Source organism: Magnolia sinica, chromosome 9 (assembly GCF_029962835.1).
Source record: "Magnolia sinica isolate HGM2019 chromosome 9, MsV1, whole genome shotgun sequence".
NCBI lineage: Eukaryota > Viridiplantae > Streptophyta > Magnoliopsida > Magnoliales > Magnoliaceae > Magnolia > Magnolia sinica.
The window spans coordinates 49,650,160-49,672,321 of NC_080581.1; the positions used below are offsets into that span (position 1 = coordinate 49,650,160).

General features: G+C 40.6%; 1 protein-coding gene across 1 annotated transcript in view; it reads right to left on the reverse strand.

Moving 5' to 3' along the window:
* Positions 1-22,162, reverse strand: part of LOC131255424 (eukaryotic translation initiation factor 5B-like) — a 39,147-nt gene that overhangs the window by 11,615 nt on the left and 5,370 nt on the right. Inside the window, exons 5-6 of the mRNA XM_058256128.1 lie at positions 16,620-16,730; positions 16,469-16,534 (exon numbers count right to left, since the gene is read on the reverse strand). Coding sequence (XP_058112111.1) covers positions 16,469-16,534; positions 16,620-16,730 — 177 coding nt within the window. The remainder of the gene's footprint in view (positions 1-16,468; positions 16,535-16,619; positions 16,731-22,162) is intronic.

Below are 22,162 nucleotides of genomic sequence, written 5' to 3' on the forward strand. Positions count from 1 at the left end.
ATCTCTAGATTGCTTTAAGCACCCACTTGTTGTGGAAGGAGACTCATTTGCAATTGCATGGGCCTTGGGAAAGCTTCAGCCCTTGGGATGCTTTCTTTTGTCCTAATTGACATCAGGATGAATTGGTTGATGGCCTGCTGCTCAAAACAAGAAAAAGAAGAAGAAGAAGAAGAAGAAGAAGAAGAAAGAGCCTGAGTGAGAGGAAAAAAGAATGCATTGTCACTCATCATGTATTACTTCTAATCCGGTGCTAAGGGAAGCTAATTGTGTTGCCAACAGTGTTGTCAAAATCCTACAATTTACGATTTACGATTTAAGTCGAATATTAAGCAAATGATTTGAATCCCACCTTTGAATCCTATTTTATATTAATCCTTCAATTCTATGATTTGAATCTTATGATTTACGATTCACATTATACTTGTTCTCTTTTTTTTCTTTTTTTCTTTTTTTAAATGTTTTTAACTTGGTGGGAGCTATAAGAATTGTGTAGAAGAATTTTTTTTTTAAAAAAAAAAAAACCTTCCAAAAAAGAAAAAAGAAAAAAAGAGAAAAGAAGAATCATTTAGAAAAGTTAAATTATTTTATTTTGTTCTTTACAAGAGATTAAATGATATATATTCTCTTCAATGTTAAATCATAGAGCTTTTTTTTTTTTTTTAATAAATAATTTCTTACTTCTTAACTGGTTGAAACACCAAATTGATGTATGACTTATCTGAAATGTTTTCATGGATGGTTACGATCATGTTGACTTTAGCTGTATTATGGAATAATGGTTAGAAATCAAAATATCTTTTTTCATTAGTCTAAAGAATAAATAGTGCTTTTCCAATGTGATTATACATTCAAGAAAGGTAACAAGAATATAAATTATTAAGTCTCCTTGTATGTTTTTAAGGAAAATTTCTTGAAAGACCAAAAGAAAAAAAGGAAAGATAAGAATCTTTTAACACTATCATGACATGGTATTACTTGGTGCATATGATGGCAAAAGGATGATTGATGAGTGTTTTTTTTTTTTTCCTGATTTATTTATATTTTACATATTTTTCCATTTTTTAAAAAGAAAATCATAACAAATCTTACGATTTACGATACAATTTGCGATTTGATATGATTCATCCCCTATTACGATTTGCGATACAATTATGATGTTGACAACATTGATTGCCAATTCACTTGCAAAGGGGTCCATGGAGATATCCTTTGTTTAGGGGACTTATCTATTGCCTCGATAGATTGTATGCCATTTGCTTTTTTCTTTTTGCTTAGTAAATTTTAAACGTGAAAAATCTTCTCTCAGATTTTGAAAAGTTAGTCACCTTCTTCTTCTCCATTATATCATTCGACATGAGGGTGGAAGAGTTGTTGCATCTGTTTAGAGATTTGGGATGGTAAAAGATGAATAATGTTCTCATGGATGGTAGAAGGATTGAAGTTCCAATCTCTAAATATGGTTGGAACGCTAAGAGAGATGTTCATCTAGCCTGGGGAAGGCACCCTATCAATTGAAGGGGAGAGTAGCAGATTCTAGTAACTAATCTCGATGTTGGCAATCACTCTTAATTCCAAAAGCCAAGCTGCCCATAATTGTGGAAAGGACTCACTTATTAAAGGTGATCGTGTAGTTGCTCTGCCCAAGAGACTAACACCGGCCGTTGATATTTAAAATGTTACAGTTTGGATAGAGAAAGGTGGAGGTGGGCTAAACATCTTGAAGAAGAGGTAGCAAAAGAAAGAATTATTTTTTGAAAATACTTTGGTTGGTTCTTCTCACTAATAATGTAGGGGCATTTTCACACCAGGCTTGAGTGGGTCGCCTGTGGGATGTAGGGGCACACTTGGGGTGGGCGGGGCCCAAGGAGGAGGTCTTGTGTTTGAGACTCCTCACCGGGGGTGATTAATGCGCATTTCACACCGGGCTCGAGTGGGGTAGCCTGTGGGATGCGAGGACACACTCGGGGTGGGCGGCCCGCAGTACCCATGTAATTTGGGCCCCACGAGGGGGGTTCGGCCGAAGTCCTAACCCATGAGACGTGGGGCCTGGGCTATGAGATAAAAGGATTAATTCGCCATGCTCTAACAGTTCGAGCTTTTAGAGCAAGTGGTTAATTGTCCTACATCAACTAAAGACTTGGTAGAAGAAGATTCTTTACCAATTCCTAGGAGATAGCTAACCATTGGGGGAAAGGGGGTTCCTTCCTGCTTAATGTGACTAACATGGGGCGTAGTGGTAAACAAAATCTTCTCTATATGTTGCATCCGGAACCCATAAAGACCCTACAATCATCTTTAGTTCACGAGATCATCCTTTGGCTAGAATTCATGGGTGAGGATTGTTTGGTGCCATGGACACATATTATGGGATTCCTCTTCATGCATGGTTCCTTGAAACATTTCAAGCTTTTGGGTTCGTGTTTTGGCGAAGTGTTGGAAGTGTATTAGAAGGAATTTCACGCGTTGAAATGGAATATAAGGGTTATAATCCTGCATAGAACTTGAAGAAGAAACCAAGGAGGGTAGAGTTCCATATCAATGATTGCAAAGAAGAGAGGAAGATAGAGATCGACGGTATCCTGCAGTGGTCCAGACCATCATTGGATTTTTTATTTTTTTATTTTTTAAGCTAGGTAGGAGACAAAGTGAAGGGAGAGTTTACAAATTAGATGATGAACTAGAGGATACACATCTTTGATTAGCTTAAGAGATGATGAGGTGGATATGGTTATTTAAGAAGTCACCCACGACAGCGTTAGTGTAGTTGGCATGTTAGATGATAACATAATCCCCACCTTCTATGCAAAGCAGATAAATTTCCTGTTTCCCATGTCTTTGAATATTAGTTTTAGGGGTGAATTGACCCGACCAAAAAGTGATACAATATGGGCATTGCATATCGGCATCGGCATGTATTAGGCCTATATCATTTGAAATTATTTATAAGCCAAAGAATTAAACAAAAATATAAAAAATAGATACTCAAGAATGTTATTTATTTATTTTTTTGTGTGTTTTGGACATGTATATATATTCCTTGCTAAGAATGATGTTTGTTGGCTTGACTTGTTGATAATTCAATCAAATATGCCAAAGAATTAAGGAAACATATTTGAGAAAGGGGAAAAATTACATATGACGAATCTAGTTCAGCTGAAAATTGTTTTTAGGCCAAAGAACTAAAGAAATAAGAAAGCAGGGAAAAATTGAAGTAGTCAAGAATCTATCTTTTTTCTTTTTGTATTTTGGACATGATTTAGATGATGGAGCTTTTGGATGTGCTTGGTTTCAGCGTGTGTCATGAGTGTGGATAGACAAGAATGTGTTGTTCTGGAGGATCTCCTTTTTAAAGGAAGGAGATATCCTTCTAGACGAAGGAATTCAACGTTATTCAGAGATTCAACTAGAGATCAAATATGTAGGGGTAGAACATCCTCTCGGCATCCTTCTGTGGTTAGGAGCAGATGGAGATCGAGGGACTTTTCTCGAGCTTCGAAGAATCTATCAATGCCATGTAGTTGTGCCATTTTTCATGGGGATTTAGGAGATTTGGATGGAGACTTCATTCACGAATACTTGTCCCACCAGGAGAGGAATTCACAGCTTTGGAGTGAGAAGCTTTCGCCCTTAGCTAGCTAGAAAGGGAAAGGGGTAGTAGCAGAAGACGGAGCTCTTAGAGAAGGTGATGGTTTTGGCAGGAATTGACCCCTCATCTCCAAAATCCAAGGTTTCTACAACCTTAAGGAAGCCAATAAATCCAAACATCTTCACAAGTTAGGAGGGTGGAACAAGGCTGGACCTAGAAAGAAGAAAAAGGAAGTAGAAAAATCCATTAAGGGAACTCCTGACACTTTTTATGGATTAATTCCCAGAAGAATGGATGGATATCCATTTTCAAAGAGTTTTTGGGAAATTTGGCACTGTGCGTGAAGTGGTCATCCCTATGGTGAAGTCAGCCTCCATTCGTGATTTTGCCTTTTTCAAGATAGAAAAATGATCCTAAACCTCTCAACTCCATTAAAGGGTTACAACTTACAAGGCTGGAAGTTTAACGAGAGGAAGATGAGAGTTCATGTGGCTCATTACGGGCCGAAGAGGGTTAACCTTGAGCAAAGGAGTTTGGGTTCCAAGCCAGATCCCAAGCGGCCTTCACCCAACGTACATTTTCTCTCACCTCCTCCTAAAGCAGTAATGATAGTGGGTGCCTCAGTTTATGCAGAGGTCCTATATTCCTATAAGGAAGCTCTATAGGGGTGGCCCCCTCGGTTGGCGATCCATGTGATCCATGCAATCTCAGTGTTAAGGCCCAAAGGTGGGGTTCCATCATTTTAGTTCCCTTTTCTGTTTTTGTTTAAAGTTAGGGAAGCCTTCAAATGGAGTTTGGTAGTGTCCTTGCAACTGGGTTTTTCCCTATAAGGCCTAGCCACTTGGTTTCATTTCTATTATAACTTTGGTCAGGGAGATTTTATCCTTGGATATCTTAGTCCTTTGTTAATTTGTGTTTCCCTTTCCTCTCTCTGATATCAACAAGGTGGTTTTTACAGGTAACCTCCATTTGGTGAGTCTGATGGAGGCATTCTGTAAATGGGCCAACTGGTCTATTTTTGGGTCAATAGATTCCTGGTTCGTCTTCCTAGGTATTCCATTAGAATTATAGTTTGAAGGGTTTTTATTTTTAATATTTCTTTGGGGTCTTCTGTTGTGGAGGTCATTCTAATAGACCAGGTGATAGGGCACTGGGAAGAACTCCGCTTCGCTTGACTTTTCGTTCGAGTGAAGAGGATAGTCGATGTTCCGTTGTTAATGGAGATCATCATCGGAAAGGACTCCTTCAAGATTCAGGTGCTCTAGGAAGGTGTGAGTCACTTGCTGATGGGAGAGGTGCTTGGTAGGCCTTCCAATGGCGGTTTTAGTTCGAGTCGCCATGGATGTGGTAGCTTCCATTTTGGTGTCCTGTGGAGCTCTATTACAGTCCGGTCTTATGTGTGAACCATGTGTTTTTCCTTCTGCTTCAATTTCGACATGTGACACTCGGGGCTCCACATGTGTCCCCGTCGATGGACACTTGTCTCCAAATTCTCAGTCCTTTTGCCCATGAAGCTCCTTATCTCCCCTAAACTCGACTCCCTCCGTACGTGAGTGGGATAATGACCGTGAACTCTATGCCTTTAGAGAGAGATGAGAGGATGAATGTCTCATCTCGAGACAATATTTTGCAGTCTTCTCTTGTCTCAACTCTCTCCTCTCGCCTTAATTGAGGCATGTTGGGTTCAAGAGCTCCCTCGATCACAGTGGAGGCCACATGTCATCAAGAGCTTTATCCAAGGGCATGTTGCCCCTAGTGGGGTGTCAATTAAGGTGATACGCATCAATCCTCTCTTCTCCCATAGGGCTTCAAAGTGCTAGGAGCCTTTATTAGTAGAGGAGACGTGTCCTAATGAGGATGATTCTGGCACATATAGAGGCATCTGTTCCTTTTGAGTTAGTTGAGGTGACATGCGTCGACCCTATCTCTCCCCACAAGGACCGACTGTGTCGGGAGCCTTTTTTACTAGGTGATATGTGTCCTCTTGAGATGGATGTTGGTAAAGCGAATGGGGACTTGAATTTCTCAAGATTTGACTTGGGTGACGTTTTGGGGGCTTCTTCTGTCACATTTAAGAGAGGTGCTGCAATTGCCCATTCGGCTTTAATAGAAACAAACATGTGTCAATAACAGAGGACACACGATTCTCACTTGAGACCAGCTAGTGAAGAAAACTTCAATTAGTAAGTTGATATTTTGGGTTTTCCTCTAGCTTTGATTGGGTTCAACAATTCTCTCTCAGATTCGAGCTCTTTTCTCTATCAGAGGATGATTTGTCAGATAGTAGTTTGGGAGATGAGGTGTTATCTCTTGATGCTTCCCTCTCCTTCTATGATCTTCCTCTAACTATACCTCTTCCTCGTATTAGGTCAAGTGTTGATGAGTGTGATTTTCTACTGGCTCTAGCTCCCCCCTTGCCTCCTCCCTCGGCTGTGGAAGTCTTCCACACCCCTCCTTCTTGGCCTATTTGCCAGGTCCCTTTTTCTTCTATTTCGGATCCTGGCCCTCCTTTAGTACAACCTCCCCTTTCGGTTAGTTCTTGTCTCGTGGCCTTCCCTCTCGATCCCCTTCCCTCCCTCCCCTGCTTTTCCCTTTGATGGAGGATCTATCTGAGGTCATGTGTCTAGTTGTTCTGGCTCAAGGTCCCCTAGTGGGTGCTCTGGAGGTCTCCCCACTATGGGCTTCTTTTGCTCTGGACAATGAAAGGATCTTTCAGGACCATGTTCTTGTTTCCCCTGTTCGCTATTCTATAAGAGGTATTGGAAGTCTTGTGAAATCGATCAAGAGAGAGAGATGGGTAAGGGATGCAATATGTCATGTTGGAAGGCTTTTAGGAGTGGTGGTTGGAAATCGGGATGAAGATTATATCGCCTTGTTTAAGTTGGTCGCTGAAAGGGGTCTCTGAGTTTTGGTGACCAGGATTCCTTTGTCAGGCACCTTAATATTTTTATCCTGTAATAAAGAGCTCGTGAATCTAGAAGTGCATTTGGATGGCATTTTGGAAACTATTTCTAGGAACAAGAGAAAAGGAAGGGGCTACTCGGGTACATCAATGAAGATCCTCTCCTGGAATTTGAGACGCTTAAGCTGCCCTCGGAAGTAGTCTTAGGTGGAGGAGATGTGCTCTCGTTCAAAAGCAAAGTTGATTGTCATGTAGGAAACTAAGTTGCAGGCTATCGATAGAGGTATTGTTAATTCTATTTTGGGGAGGAAAGGTAAGGATTGGGCAGCTTTGAATGATGTTGACTCGGTAGGGGTTTGGTCCTTTGCGATTCCTCCTGCTGGGCCAAGGAAGAGTGCTGGTTGAGTTTTTCTTTTTTCTTTTTTTTTTTTTGCAGTTAACTTGATTCTTAGAGATATTTCCTCTGGATTTTGGTGTGGTATGCATGGCTCAACCAGACCCTCTTCTCGTCCTTCTTTTTGGGATGAATTAAACCTCGGTCAGGGATAAATGACCTCTCCCTTGGTGTTGAAGGTGACTTTAATGTAGTGAGGTTTATTCATAAAAAAATCAATGGCTTTTAAGTGACATCCTTTGAGGGATTTCTCGGGTTGGGTGCGTAAACATGATTTGTTGGACCTTCCCATGGTGGATGCCAAATTCACCTGGTTGAATGTTCATTTATCCTGAGCTAAGCCTTTATTAGATAGATTCTTGGTCTCTCCAAATTGGGTCCAACAATTCCTCTTTGCTCGTCAAAGAGGTTTGCCTCAACTAGTCTCTGATAATTGTCTTGTTCTTCTTGAAGTTGACGAGATCAACCAAGGGATGAGGCCCTTCAAGTTTGAGCTAGCATGGCTCGAGGTGGAGGGCTTCCACTCTCTAGTTGAAGGTCAGTGATCCTCCTTTGAAATAGAGGGCCTTCTGGGTTTCAAACTTTTTAAGAAGATGCATATGTTAAAGTCGAAGTTAAAAGTTTGGCATTGGGGAGTTCTTTGGCAAAAGAGAACCTCGAGTGTCGACTCTTCTTAGCGCGATTCAAGCTATGGATGTTAAAGAGGAAGGAGGTCAGCTTTTAGAGGAAGAACTCTCTTCCAGAGATAAGTTATCCTCAAATTATTATGCAAGGCTCAAAGAAGAAGAAATAAAGTGGGGCCAGCAATCTCGGGCTGTTTGGCTAAAAGTGGGAGATTAGAATACAATTTTTTCATGGAATAGCCAGTGTTAGGGCAGGCGCTAACTATATCCTCTCAAGTCGTCGAGGGCAAGAAATTTCAGATAAAGATGGAATTTGCAAATCTATTGTAGGTTTTTATTATATTTTGTTATCGTCGGATAATGTCCGTTGTCCCTTGTTAGATAGTCTTGATTTCGTTCGCATCTCTTGGGAAGATATGGAATCCCTGGAGAAGCCGATTCTCATTAAAGAAGTTAGAGCCGCAATCATGGACTTAGGGTGAGATAAATCTCTGGGACCCGATGGCTTTCCCTTAGCTTTTTTCTAGGTGTAGGATCTTGTTGGAAATGGGAGGCACTTTCTTAACTCTAATTCCTAAATTAGAGGGAGCTGTTAACCTAAAAGATTTCCATCCTATTAGCTTGGTTGGTAGCCCTATAAAATTCTAGCCAAGATTGGAGTCGGAGATTGTGGATAGTTATCCCAAAGATCATCTCTCCCTTCCAAAGTGCTTTCGTTCATGGGAGAGATTTTAGATAGTGTGCTGATCTTGAATGAATGTATCGACTCATGCCATAATGCGGGAAGGTCTGGAGTACTCTATAAGCTTGACTTCGAAAAGGCTTATGACCATGTAGATTGGATTTTTCTGGATAATATGCTGTTCAGGATGGGTTTTGGGGACAAATGGAGGAACTGGATCTGTGTTTGTGTTTCCTCTCCTCGTTTTTCAGTCCTTACCAATGGTTCACCCTTTGGCTTATTCAAGGCTTTCGGAGGGCTTCGGCACAATGAATCCTTATCTTCTTTTCTATTTGTGATTGTCTTAGCAACGCTCAATCACATGCTTTCCAGGGGTTAGGAAGTTTCCAGGGGTTAGGAAGAGGGTCTCTTTCAGGGTTTTCAGGTGGAGAACTTTCCTCATCGAATCTGCCATATCCAATTTGCTGATGATACTCTGCTATTCTATGAGGCTAATGATTCTATGGTGAATTTCTTGATCATGTCTACATGCTGGTTCGAAGTGGTGTTAGGTTTAAAGGTAAATTTGTCCAAAAGTGAGTTATTTGGGATAAATTTATCTTCGGAGGAAATTGCTTCTTTGGCAAACTCTTTCGGTTGCAAGGTGGGGTCCCTCATTATCTTGCTCTTCCTCTTTGTTTTGGTAAACCTACTTTGTACCTTTGGGACAATTCTTGAGAGAATGGAGAGAATTGTCCCCATGGAAAAGCTAGCTCCTTTCCTTGCAGGGCAGAATAACCCTAATTAAGGACTCCCTCTCCAATCACCCTATTTATTATATATCTTTATTTCGGTGTCCCAAATCAGTTGTCCATATAGATAAACTCCACAAGGAGTTCCTTTGGCAAGGAGGTTCCCCCTCGAAGAAATTCCTTTTAAATTAGGAGGAGGTTTGCACCCCTTATGCTGAAGGTGGAGTGGGAATCAAGAGGTTGGATTTGGTCAATGAAGCTCTCATAGGTAAATGGGTTTGGAGATTTGGAACAGAGAGGGAGTCTCTAGAGATCAGTTATCTCTGCTAAATATGGGCTAACCCCTAAAGGTTGGAGGGAAAAATCTTCCTCCCTTTAGCGAGCCTCCTTTTTTGGAAAGGGATTGCTAAGGTGTTTTCTTCAGTGTTTGAGGGGAAGGTCTTTACTTTGGGTGATGGCGCGAAGATTAGGTATGGTTGGATATTTGGTGTAGAAGTCCTTCCTTGACTTCTTCTGTCCTTGCTTTGGTTGTTGTATGCCCGAGGTGTTCCGTAACGATAACAGTGGCTGTAATGGACACCACTGTTACCTTTATGATATTGGTCATAATGGCTATTACTACCCCCGTAATGGTCGTTATGGTCTCTCTCTCTCTTTTTATATTGAAAAAATCCCTGAAAATCCTATATTTACCCTGTAATGTTGAGAAAAAGTCTGAAAACATGTATCTGCCCCATATAACAGATCATTACGGGGCTATTATGACATTTACATGGGACGTAACGGGCCATTAACGACGATTATGGCTCATTTTTTTCCATAACAGTTGTTACGACCATCGCAACCCCATAATGTGTAACGATTACCACCATTATCTTTACGTAATGGCCTTTACGACACCATGTGTATGCCCTTCTCTTAACATTATGGTGACTGGGTGTTTTTTGAGACAGCGAGTGGTAGGTGTTTGGCTTCCCCCATTTAGGAGAAATCTCTAAGACCCTGAGATTGCGGATCTCATGTCTCTTATGTCTCGTCCGCAGGACTTCCTCCCTTCTCTATATTCAAAAGATTCTTGGTGTAGCCAGATGATGGGAAGCATCCGCCCAAATGTACCTTCAATCTTAAGCACAAGAACACAAACAAATAGAAGTGAACAACTCAAGATTTGTTTCAATTTTAAGATGCCTCCACACTACTCGTCTCGGGCCCTTATATAGACTTTTGAGACATACATATAAGGAAAAACATAATGTCATTGACAATCAATGACTTGTTACAAATATGGAAAAGAGATTAAAGAGACAATAATGCATTAAAAACGTTTGACTACTAGATTATTCTTAGCTAGCTGATTGATTTAACTAGCTAACTACCTAAATAGCAGGCTTGGGCCTCCTTATTGACGGGCCAACTATTGGGCTTGGATTTAATGGGCCTGGTCCTGGCCCATGAATCGTGGCGGCCCAAATCAGCCTGCATCAGTCTTCCCCGGCTAGAAAGAACTCGACCTCGGCGAGTTAATGGCCCAAATCATAGAGATCAGGATTTAGACACTGGAAGTCGGTAGCTGTGATCCATGTCGCATCGAAGAGAGCTCGTCCTTGCCAACGGAGGAAAAACTGGTAACCACCTTGGAGCACGAAGACAATTTGGTCATCCAAAACATCAACGATCGTATCTGTAGGTGTTAAAACAATTGGAAGTGTGATGGCTTGTTCTTCACTACCATTATTAATATGGTGCCCATGATAGATGGAAAGATCTTCCACATTAAAAGTAAGACTGACAGGTAAATTTGGTGGGAAATCTAAAACATAAGCATTGGCATTGATCTTCTTTATGATTTTGAATGGTCCTGCATTGCAAGGATGGAGCTTCCTTGAGGTGTTGGTAGGCAACTATTGAGGACGAATACGGGCAATAACCATGTCACCTTCCGCAAATTCAACAAAACGATGTCTCGTATTTGCATGCTGCTTATAACTTTCATTACTTACAGCGATATTGCGTCGAACTTCGTCATGCACTTGCTGCATATGGCTCATGAAGTCATCAATTTCTGAGCTTGGTCTCAACTCTACGGGTAAAGGAACCAAATCGATTGGAAGACGCGGTCGCGTACCGGTTATTGCCCCAAAAGGTGACATCCCTGTGGACTTGTTGACTGAGTTATTATAAGCAAATTCAACCATCAGTATTACTGGGTCCCATATAGCTATGTGATCGAGGACAAGACACCATAGTAACTTACCCAAGCTACGGTTAACCACTTATGTCTAACCATTGGTCTGAGGGTGGTAGGCACTAGAGAACTAAAGCTTGGTTTTCGTCATTGTCCAAAGAGTTTTCCAGAAATAATTCATTAACTTAGTATCACGATTAGACACAATTGTCTTTGGAAGCCCATGAAGATGGACAACCTCTCAAAAGAATAATTGAGCAATCTTGAGAGCATCTGTTGTATTCGAGCATGGTATGACATGTGTCATCTTTGAAAATCGATCAACCACCACAAATACTGAATCAACTTTCCGAGCGGTCTTTGGCAAACCTAGGACGAAGTCCATGTTGAGATCTTCCCATGGAGCACGTGGGATCGGCAATGGTTGATACAATCCACAGTTTTTCTTTTAACCCTTAGCGAGCTGGCAAACCCTGCAAAACTAGCAAATCTTGGTAACAACTGATTTTATATGAGGCCAAAAGTATTTATCTCCAATGAGAGCTATGGTCTTTTCACAACCCAAGTGTCCACTACACCCATCGGCATGTAACTCTCTCACAACATACTCACGGATGGATGTATTTGGGTAGGCAAAGTTGCGTTCCTTGAAACAAATAGCTATCATGAATGCTGAAATGTGGGTGTCTTGCATGCTCTCCACTAAGAATGTCGGTATAAATACACCCAGAATTCTTGTCGTCAGTATACTCACGCCATATCTCTTCGAATCCCAAAACAGTGACCGCCATCGATGACAATAGATGTGTTAACGGTTTAATGCATCAACAACCTGATTGTCCTTGCCAGTCTTGTAACAAATGACAAAAGAAAACTCCTGAAGGTAAGCACTCCACTTGACACGACGAGCATTCATCTTCTGCTGGGAATATAAGTACTTGTGCTTCATGATCAGAGTATAGGACAAACTCTTTGCCAACCACATAGTGACACCAATGTCGTAAAGTCCGAACAACAGCATAAAACTCCAAGTCATAAGTGGAGTATCACTGCTTCGCATCAGAGAGCTTTTTGCTGAAGAAAGTTATTGGATGGCCCTCTTGACTGAGAACTCCAATGCTGACATTAAAGGCGTCACAATTCACCTCAAATACCTTCTTAAAGTCCAGAAGGTACGGTCATCTTACGTTTGATCCTATAAAATCCTTGTGTTGTTGCACTTGTCCACCAAAACTCCCTTTGTTTCATACAATCAGTGATTGGGGCCATAATGATGCTGAAGTTCCGCACAAAACGTCTGTAAAATGTAGCAATGTCATGAAAACTGACTTCAGAGAAAGTGGTTGGTGTCGGCCAATCAACTATGGCTTTCACCTTGGCGAGGTCCACCTCTACACATTGTGACGAGACAATGTACCCTAAGAAAACCACCGATGCACTCATGAAGGTACACTTTTTAAAGTTGATGTAAAAGAGCTCGCGACGAAGGACTCTAAAGATAAGACGTAGGTGATGGAGGTGCTTGTTTCTTGACGTACTATATATCAGAATGTTGTCGAAATAGACAACGACAAACTTACCAATAAAAGGGCGCAACAATTGCGTCATGATGTGCGTAAAAGTGCTAGGTGCGTTTGTAAGACCGAATGGCATAACTAGCCACTCGTAGAGGCCGTCTTTTGTCTTAAATGCCATTTTCCATTCATCACCAGGTTTGATGCGAATCGGGTGGTATCCACTGCAAAGATCAATTTTGGAAAAGATGTTAGCACTTGGCATCAAGTCTAGCATATCATCAAGTCGAGGAATGGGATAATGGTACTTCACTATGGTTTTATTAATAGCTCGGCTGTCTACACACATGAGCCAACTTCCATCATTCTTGGGAGTAAGGAGGGCTAGCACCACACATGGGCTTAGGCTCTCTCGAATGTAGCCCTTTTTAAGCAACTCGTCAACCTGACGCTTCAACTCGGCGTGCTCGGCAGGACTCATCCGGTATGCCGGTAGGTTGGGTAAGGATGCTATAGGAAAGTCTAGTGTGTTGAATATCTCGCAGCGGAGGCAACTCAGGCAGATCATCAGGGACCAATTCTTGGAAGTCATGCTCCGGTGGTAAACTCTTAGGAGTTTCAACACCTGTGATGGGGACAACACGCGCACACGTCCCCCCTCCCCCCCTCGTACGCAAGGAGGAGGAGAGCCTCACCATCAATCTGGATCGATGACAACGTCCAGGGAGGGTCTCCTAGTTAGAGGACTGCGTTTTGGTTCATTTGAGTGGACCCAATAATCATGTGAATCCCACCATGGGTTCTCATGATTGTGGCCCACTATTCTAAATAATCTAGTACTTTAGGTTTTGCTTATTATTGTTATTAGGAATACCATGGACGGTTTAGATTGCTTTGATTAGTTGTTATTTTGATTACTTCGTCTCCAAGTAATAGGTTGCACACATGGTGCAAGTTTTGGGATATAGGGTTTTATTATAAATAGGCACCCCCTTGTAGTCTTTTTTCTCATTGAAGATTAATAAAATTTATGCGTTTTTCTGCTCCTCTAAATTTCTGAGTTATGGAGATTCAATTGAGTGTGAAACCCTCCCTTCCTTGAAGGGCTGACTACCGTGGTGCGAAGCCACACTAATCCCGATTCGCCCCCACCTTCTACCATCCATATTTCTCTTCCTACAATCATCTACGCTTCAAATCCATCCTTATTGCAATTGTTTTTCTCTCTACAGCAGATTTCCAGAATCTTGCCCTGTAGGAGGGCTGAAACTTCGGCAGAGCACCACGTACAGACCGTGCATCGGATCAGGCTGAAATTTAGAGGCTTTGTGGCCCACCCCTGGCCAACCAGGGCCAAGCTGGCCGTTTTCTGATTTTTGGGCCCCACACACGTGCGGGACACCTCCAGCGCACAAGTGTCTGGGCCTTCATCGTTGTCCACGCGTGTGACGCTTCTTTGGTTCGTCTCTCTCCTCTCTTTCACCCCAAATCCCTAACCCTAAATTACTCAAATCCCCCATTTTTATGCCCTTTCTTCAACCTTAGGGTTTCCCGAATTGAAATTTGTGAACCCCTTGGATTGAGGAATTATTTTTGTGCATGTGTGGATGAATTTACCCTCCTTTGATTATTGTTTGGTCTATAATTTTGATTGATCCAACCCTAGCTTGTGTAGGCTTGGGCCTGCATAGATTCCCCTTGATTGAAGGCTTAAACTTTTGTGTGGGATATGAAATTTTGTGTAATTGTTTCTGAACTAACGTGATCTAAAGCCTGAAAATCTTGCACATCATATTTGAATTTCATGTCCTGCATCGTCGATGATCTGGGAAATGGAAACACGTATCCATGTTGTCAAAAATATTGCAGGTACCAGGTGATGTATCGCAAATACAGGAGATGGTAAAGACACTTATTGGACTCAAAATATTACAAAAATCAACTACACAATAGGTTTCCATTTTATAAGGGCCTATACTATGCGCTGTCAGACAAAAGCAGTGCAATATATCCAAAATGAGTTCATACGGTTCAAATATGATACAATCCAAGTAACAAAACACAAAAATACATCTAAGAACTAAAAAGAACAGAAATATACCTTCACCTCAAAAACACAAAGTTACGAGGCAGCTGGAAGTTGTCAACTCCATCTCCAATGGATGAGATCGAGACGCACGAGAATAATGTATAGACATAGATTCTATTACAATCCATGCTAAAATGTGTAAATAAATTCCATTTTCCTCATATTTTCTTATCTTGGAGTTTTGGCTCATTTCTGCTCTCGAGTAATGATTTCCCCTCCAAATCCGAGATTTTATTTCAAACAACTTAAATTGAGTTGACAAAATAGCCCTACGAAGAGATGCTACAATTTTTCATTTTTATTTTTACTTTTTTATTATTTTATTTTTTAAAAAAAGACGGTTTGTTTGGATTTTCTCTTCTTTTTTTTTTTCCTGATTTTAACTCAAATTTTAAAGTGTTTACAGATGTTGTATTGATACTGACGATATTATCGTGGATACAACACATTTATAGTGAAGGGCAATGGCAGACATCTCACGATATGTTGTGCTATCAGGGATATTATCAATAATATCAGCCAATAAAGCGTAAGTTTTACATTAGACCTTGTATATGTATCACCGGCCTGCAATACAAATAATATTGGCTGATTATTATTGATCATACTGGCAATACCAGAACACTGGGTCCAAGATGGATGAACCAAAAATCATGAAAAATCCATTAAAAAAATAAAATAAAATAAAATAAAAAAGAAGGAAGAGGGGCATGCGTGTGTGTTTGGGTGATAGAGATCAATAGATAGTGTTTGAGTGAGTGCGTAAGAGAAAGAGAATTTTTTTTTATACAAAGGCCTTTTGTGGCTGCGGGTGGAATCTCGAGTGGAGAGAGAGAGAGAGAGAGAGAGAGGTAAAAATCTAGTCTGTAGAAAAGCCTCTTGCTAGAAAAATCACAACAGTAGGTTGCTAACCAGCCACACTTTTCTAAATGGCATAATTACCGTTGCTTTATATTTGTGTAAATACCTTCCCATGTCCCCTTAAAACCCAAAGCTCATTGTCTCAAAATTGCATGGGTATAAATGTCCACCGCTCCTAGCATTATGTGTGGTTGAGATTTGCCGCTTTTGTGCGAGTACCATGTGAAACAAAATTCTTGAACTTCTTGATTCAGAAATTTCAACAAATTCAAGTAATCATACATTTGGGGAAGAAAATGTATTATCATCTGGCAAGAATGAACAGTAACCCCTAAAGCATAACGTTGTGCAAGGGTCAAAACAAATAAGAAGCTGATGTAGAATGCAATCTGATCCACCTTAAAGAAACTGCGGTCCACAAAATTCCCACTTGATCACTTGGCACAGCGCAAAGAACTGAAATTGAACCCCATTTTATAAACACAAATATAAAGGAAAAATCACCACCAAAAATTTTAAAAAAAAACATAGAATAGCCAGGATAAACATAAACTAGTAAAAAAATCAACTGAAATAATACTAAGGAAAAACAAACTGAGGTAGATGAGCAGAAATGAGCATCCAAAAGGGTACAACAATTAAACCATATACCAAAAGATAATGGCATTTGAATCCTTTTCTGTTTTCTACTTGCACACTATTTCAATTTTCATGTCCCCCCAACGGAAAGAAAAAAGAAAAAGAAAGAACTATTTCACGTCTCCCTAAAGAAAAAAAAAAAAAAAAAAACTTTCTCATGTCGCCTTATTGATCAGCAGCAGTTCATCATTTCTTCTAAACAAGATATGCAGACAATAGAAAGAAGAGATGGAACACAAAACAAAAAGGTGGGACTGCTCACCTTTACTCGAAGTTCCTTCATTGGATGAGGTGTCAGTAAAGCTCGGATTGTGGTAACAATAGGCCCCTAACATGGAAGAAGGGAATATATGTAAGAATCTAGAAGCACTGCATGATACTTTTTCAAATTGTGCTAAAGATCAAATGCTTACCTGCATGCCACAAACAACTATCTGATCTCCTTCATGAAGCACACCATTGACTAACACAACATCAATGGTGGTTCCAAGGCCTTCAATAACCTTGACCTCCAAGACTGTGCACTGGAGAACAATTCCAAAATTTAGCAAAATTATCAACCAGAAACTCCCAACAATTTTCGTGTATTCCAAAGACAAGTCTACAATCTAAGATAGTGATAGAAGCGGCCAAAAGTTGACAAATACATCAGATAAAAAAGCAAGAAGCATGTATAAAACATGAGGTATGAATATGATCCGCTAAGAATTCTTCATGCCTTGTTACAGTTCAAATTCCTCTATTCCTCAGTGGAGGCCAGGTGGGCCCACACATGATCACCAACAACCATTGGATAGGAGTCCATAGAGGATTGCATATGGCCATAAAATCAAGATATTGGATGATCACAGCCATCAGATTAAGGACATGCAAAAAAATGATGGTAAGAAATAAAAAATGCCCATGCTGTCTATTTTGCAGACCCTTGATCAAACAGTTGTGATCTTCTTATCTGGGTGCTTTTATAGCCACATGAAACTGATGGCCAACCCAGCCCCTCCCATCAAATGCTCCACCATGATTGCCGGTGGAGCCACTTATGACATAGGGAGGAATTTACATCATGATCAATGTTTTAAATATCAACGATATTGGCCGATATATCCCACGATATATCTTGTATCCCCACCTGTGCAATACAAAACACATAGGTAGTGCCGATATATCCCACGATATATCTTGTATCCCCACCTGTGCAATACAAAACACATAGGTAGTGCCGATATATCCCACATGTTTGATTCGGTGAGCATTTTCATTTTCCGATCCATTTTTTTGTTGAAATTATGTTAAATCGGTGCCAAATGGATATAAATCCATTGGTTCTTCATGTTTTGCATGAAAAATCATGGAGTTGGAGCTTTGATTTCAATATCCATTAGTGCTTCATGTTCTCCATGTTTTTTTCAAAAATCTCCTTCAACCAGCTGTCAATTGAGACTAATTTCAAAGTATTTGCGAGTACTTAATGAAATGATCATCACATACATTCTAATTTTGAAATTTGAGTATAGGTGGTCCATCCGATTTGGAGAAATTTGGGAAAAATTCGAAATTTGTCCAATTTCTCTCAAATTGCTTGCAATGTTGCACTCCAAATATGAAATCAAGCATGTATGAGGGTTGATTTACTGATTTGTTAAGTCCTTGTCAATTTTCAGAAAATAAAAATCATTTTTAATTAAAAATTAATTAAATTTTATTAAAATTTTAATTTTTTTTCGAAATTTACCTGTCAATTGAGACTAATTTCGAAGTATTTGATGAAATGGTCATCACATACACTCTAAATGGTTATGCATTCAATTTGAATATAGTTACATTAGTTTAGTCAGACAACACAACTTTTATTTATTTATTTATTTTTACACACGCCCAACCCCCACGCCATAGTGGGATTTCATCACCTATGGATACTCGAACCCTTGACCGGGTGTTGAAACTCCTAAGAGTCTACCACCGGAGCAAGAGTAAGGATCCAGATAACACACAACTTAGGACCCTATACAAAGGAAAACTATTATGTGCACTTCTATTTTGATACGTTATGATTTAAAAGTGTATATTATAGTATTTTCTAACAATCCTTAAGTTTCATTGAAAATTTCAACCATTTTCCCAATGTTTCCCCATGTATCCCAAAAAGTGCGATAAATACCCGATACAAACGATATATACCATGCGATAACCGATATGTATCTGTATCCCAAGGATGCAATACATAACACGATACCGATATTTCAAACATTGATCATAACAAGGTAACAGAGAAAAAGAAACAACAATCCATCTCTGATCCATCCATGATAAGAGTTTTCCTTCCTCACGCCATTTTGAAGGGGAGGATTTAAATAGAGAAAGTAGATTTTTCGACAATCTCCTTCAACTCTGCATAAAGTAAAAGGAGAGTCAACTTCAATCACACATGTCGGGGCCTAACGTCCACTCATTGTAGAAGTGTTTTGGTGAAGAAATGTTCCAAAGCAGAACAACATGTGAAAAACACCACCAGATTGGTGGAAGTTAAAAGTAGATGGAAGTTCTATGGGAAGACTGGGAGATTATGGAATTGATTGTATCTTCAGGGAAGAAAATGGGAGGATAAGAATCGTCTTCTATGGCCCAGTTGGGAGAGGGAATGCGAGTTATACCGAGGGATGAAAACAATAAGAAATGTGTTCTCTGGCCTGCTTAGGAGAGGGGATGCAAGTTGTGCTGAGTTAATGTGTAATTAAGGTGGGATCACCTTATTTGGAGAAGAAGGCCCATTAATTGTGGAAGGTGATTCTAAAAATGCTTTAGTGCAAAGCTGGTGATTGTATAGCTCCCCAGAGTTTTCTTGTAAGTGAGATCAAGGCAAGAGCACCCTTGTTTCCAATGCTTTTACTAATGCCCCCAAAGAGACTAATCCATTAGCCGATGTTCTTGCTAAGGGGTGTGTCTAAATCTGAGCTTTGTATTGCCAATCAACATCCCTTGCCTTAATGGACAATTGGCTCTACTTCATGGAAATCTAAACTCTGTATTGCGTATCTTTTTTACTTTTTAATCAACATCCCTTACCTTAATGGATATTTGTCCTCTTCTTTCCTCTTAAGAAACCATCATGACTAATTTTATTTTATTTTCGAAAGAAGAAGCAATTTATTAGGCAAAGCCAAAAACAGAAACAAAACAAAAGGAGAAGAAAACAGAGAACTTAAGAAGAAAAAAAAAAATCAACTAGACCAAGCCTAGGAAACCCGCAAGAAACCCAACAAAGTCACGACACCCAATCTCTAAAATACAATAAAACCCTACTAAAGACCCCCGCAGAGGAGACCAAAAAGTTCTGAAAAAAAAAATTATTCCTCTCTAACCAAACAGCCCAAAGAATAGCCACGAGCAGGATTCTCCACCTCTTTCTCCCTATGGTCCTTCCTGCATTTGCGTGCCACACACGAAAGAGACCATCTATAAAGAGAGGCATAACCCAGAAAATTCCAACCAACGCCAGAGCATGTTACCATATCTCAGCAGTGAAGGAGCAATGGAGAAACAGGCAGTCCACTAACTCAGCATCATCAAGGCATGATAGACAAACATTTGTGAGAGACGTGCCTCTTTCCCTCGGATTATCAATCGTAAGCACCCAATTCTTCTCAACTAAATGCAAAGGCTGCAAATTTGGGAGGAGCTCCATACAACTAGACAGCTCCCGTGTGACCACATCTTGGTGCAGGAGAGGCAGGAAAATGGTAGAAGGACCACACCGGGAAGGAACCCAAACTAGCTGAGATCTAGATCTGAGAATCCTTCGAATCCGGTGAAAGGGTGAAACCATGCAACTGAGATCAGAGAACAATACAATCCTGGATTTCTATGTCAGAGAGGTTCCTCCATTTAGGAGGAAGCCAAACTCTGCCCTCTCCCTCACTCGAGAAACAATTTGCTACCGAAATGTCCAAATTAGGAAAAACAACAGCTAGAGCAGGAAAAACTGAAGAGAGGAGAGGTTACTGCACCAGATATCCAACAAGAATCTAATCCTCAAATTGTCATCCAAAGCAAACATCACTTCTTGAAAGACTTTAGGGGCAACCCTAGCCAACATTTTTTTCATAAAAACGAGGCTCGGTAGAGAGAAGAAGACTTAGTCCACCACCCTAAGGGGGTTGTCCCACATTTAGCAAAAATAGTCACTCTCCAAAGATCTTCCTTCTCTCGAACAAACCTCCAAGCCCAATTTGCCTAAGAAGGCCTCATTGACCAAATCCAACCATTTGACCCCCTACTCCACCTTCCGAGAACGAGGAACAAACCTCCTTCCAATTTAAAAAAGGGAATTTTCGAGAGGAAGATCCCCCTTGCCAGAGGAACTCTCTGTGAAGCTTATCAATCTGGAAAAGGGTTGACTTTGGGTAATGAAACAAAGATGTAACAAACGGGCAAATTGGACAGAGGCCTTAATAAGGGTAACTTGTATTTGGCGAATCAAATACCATGATTTAATAACGAACCATTCTAATTAGTTGATAGTTGATAATATTAGTTGATAATTTTGTGAAAGATTCCTGTGAATTTAAAGCTGGTGTTAAAGAGTACAAATTGACTTATTATACTCCTGAATATGAAACCAAAGATACTGATATCTTGGCAGCATTCCGAGTAACTCCTCAACCCAAAGTTCCACCTGAGGAAGCAGGGGCTGCAGTAGCTGCCGAATCTTCTACTGGTACATGGACAACTGTGTGGACCGATGGACTTACCGGCCTTGATCGTTACAAAGGACGATGTTACCACATCGAGCCCGTTGCTGGGGAGGAAAATCAATATATTGCTTATGTAGCTTACCCTTTAGACCTTTTTGAAGACGCCAAAGAAAGATGTTGGCTCTTCCAAGGGGATAATTTTCTCTCCATCCGCTCAATGATTTTATCCCACAGATGGAGCAGAGGTTTTCCAACACGTAAAGGAAGGCCAAGATATGTAATAGGTAGGGATCCCACACAACAACCAAAGGACTTAACCAAGCGGGAAGTGACCTCTAGAGCTAAATGAGTCCCGAAAAAAACACTCATGGGTAAATTCACCTTCAAACCTAAAACCGCCCCAAACCAACAAATGGACATGCTCAAGAAGTCCACCATGGAATCGTCAACTTCACAAAATAGCAAGGTGTCATCAGCAAATTGTAAATGACAGATACGGTGAGGAAAAATCTCCACCTAAAAACCCCTAAAAAGACCCACATTCTGGCCCCTAGAGAGCAAGCAACTAAGTGCTTCAAAAACGATAACAAAAAGAAGCGGGGATGATGGATCACCCTGGCAAAGACCTCACAAAGCCCTAAAGAGACCAAAGGGCAAACCATTCATGATGACAGAAAACCTAGCTAAGGATACACATGAGCGAATCCAAGACCTCTATCTGTCCCCAAATCCCATTATGAATAGCAAATAATCCAAGAAAGACCAATCAACATGGTCGTGAGCCTTTTCAAGGACAAGCATACAAAGAACCCTTGGCCTACCTGTCTATGGTGGGAATTACGACATTCATACGCTATAAGAACACTATCGAGAATCTATCTACTATGAACAAAGGCACTTTAGAATGGAGATTATCCTTGGAATCAATTATCTCAATCTTTGACTTAAAACCTTAGTTAAGATCTTATAAGGGCTACGAATAAGGCTATTTAATGTAGGACAATTAGCCAATTGCTCTAAAAGCTCAAACTGATAGAGCATGGCGAATTAATCATTTTATCTCATAGCTCAGGCCCCACATCGCATGGGTTAGGACCTCAGTCGAACCCCCTTCGTGGGCCCCACATCACATGGGTACCACCTCACACAAGCCACCCGCCTCATACGGGTGGGACCCGTCTCACACGGGCCGCCCACCCTGAGTGTGTCCCTGCATCCCACAGGCTACCCCACTTGAACCCAGTGTGAAAATTCTCATGCATTAA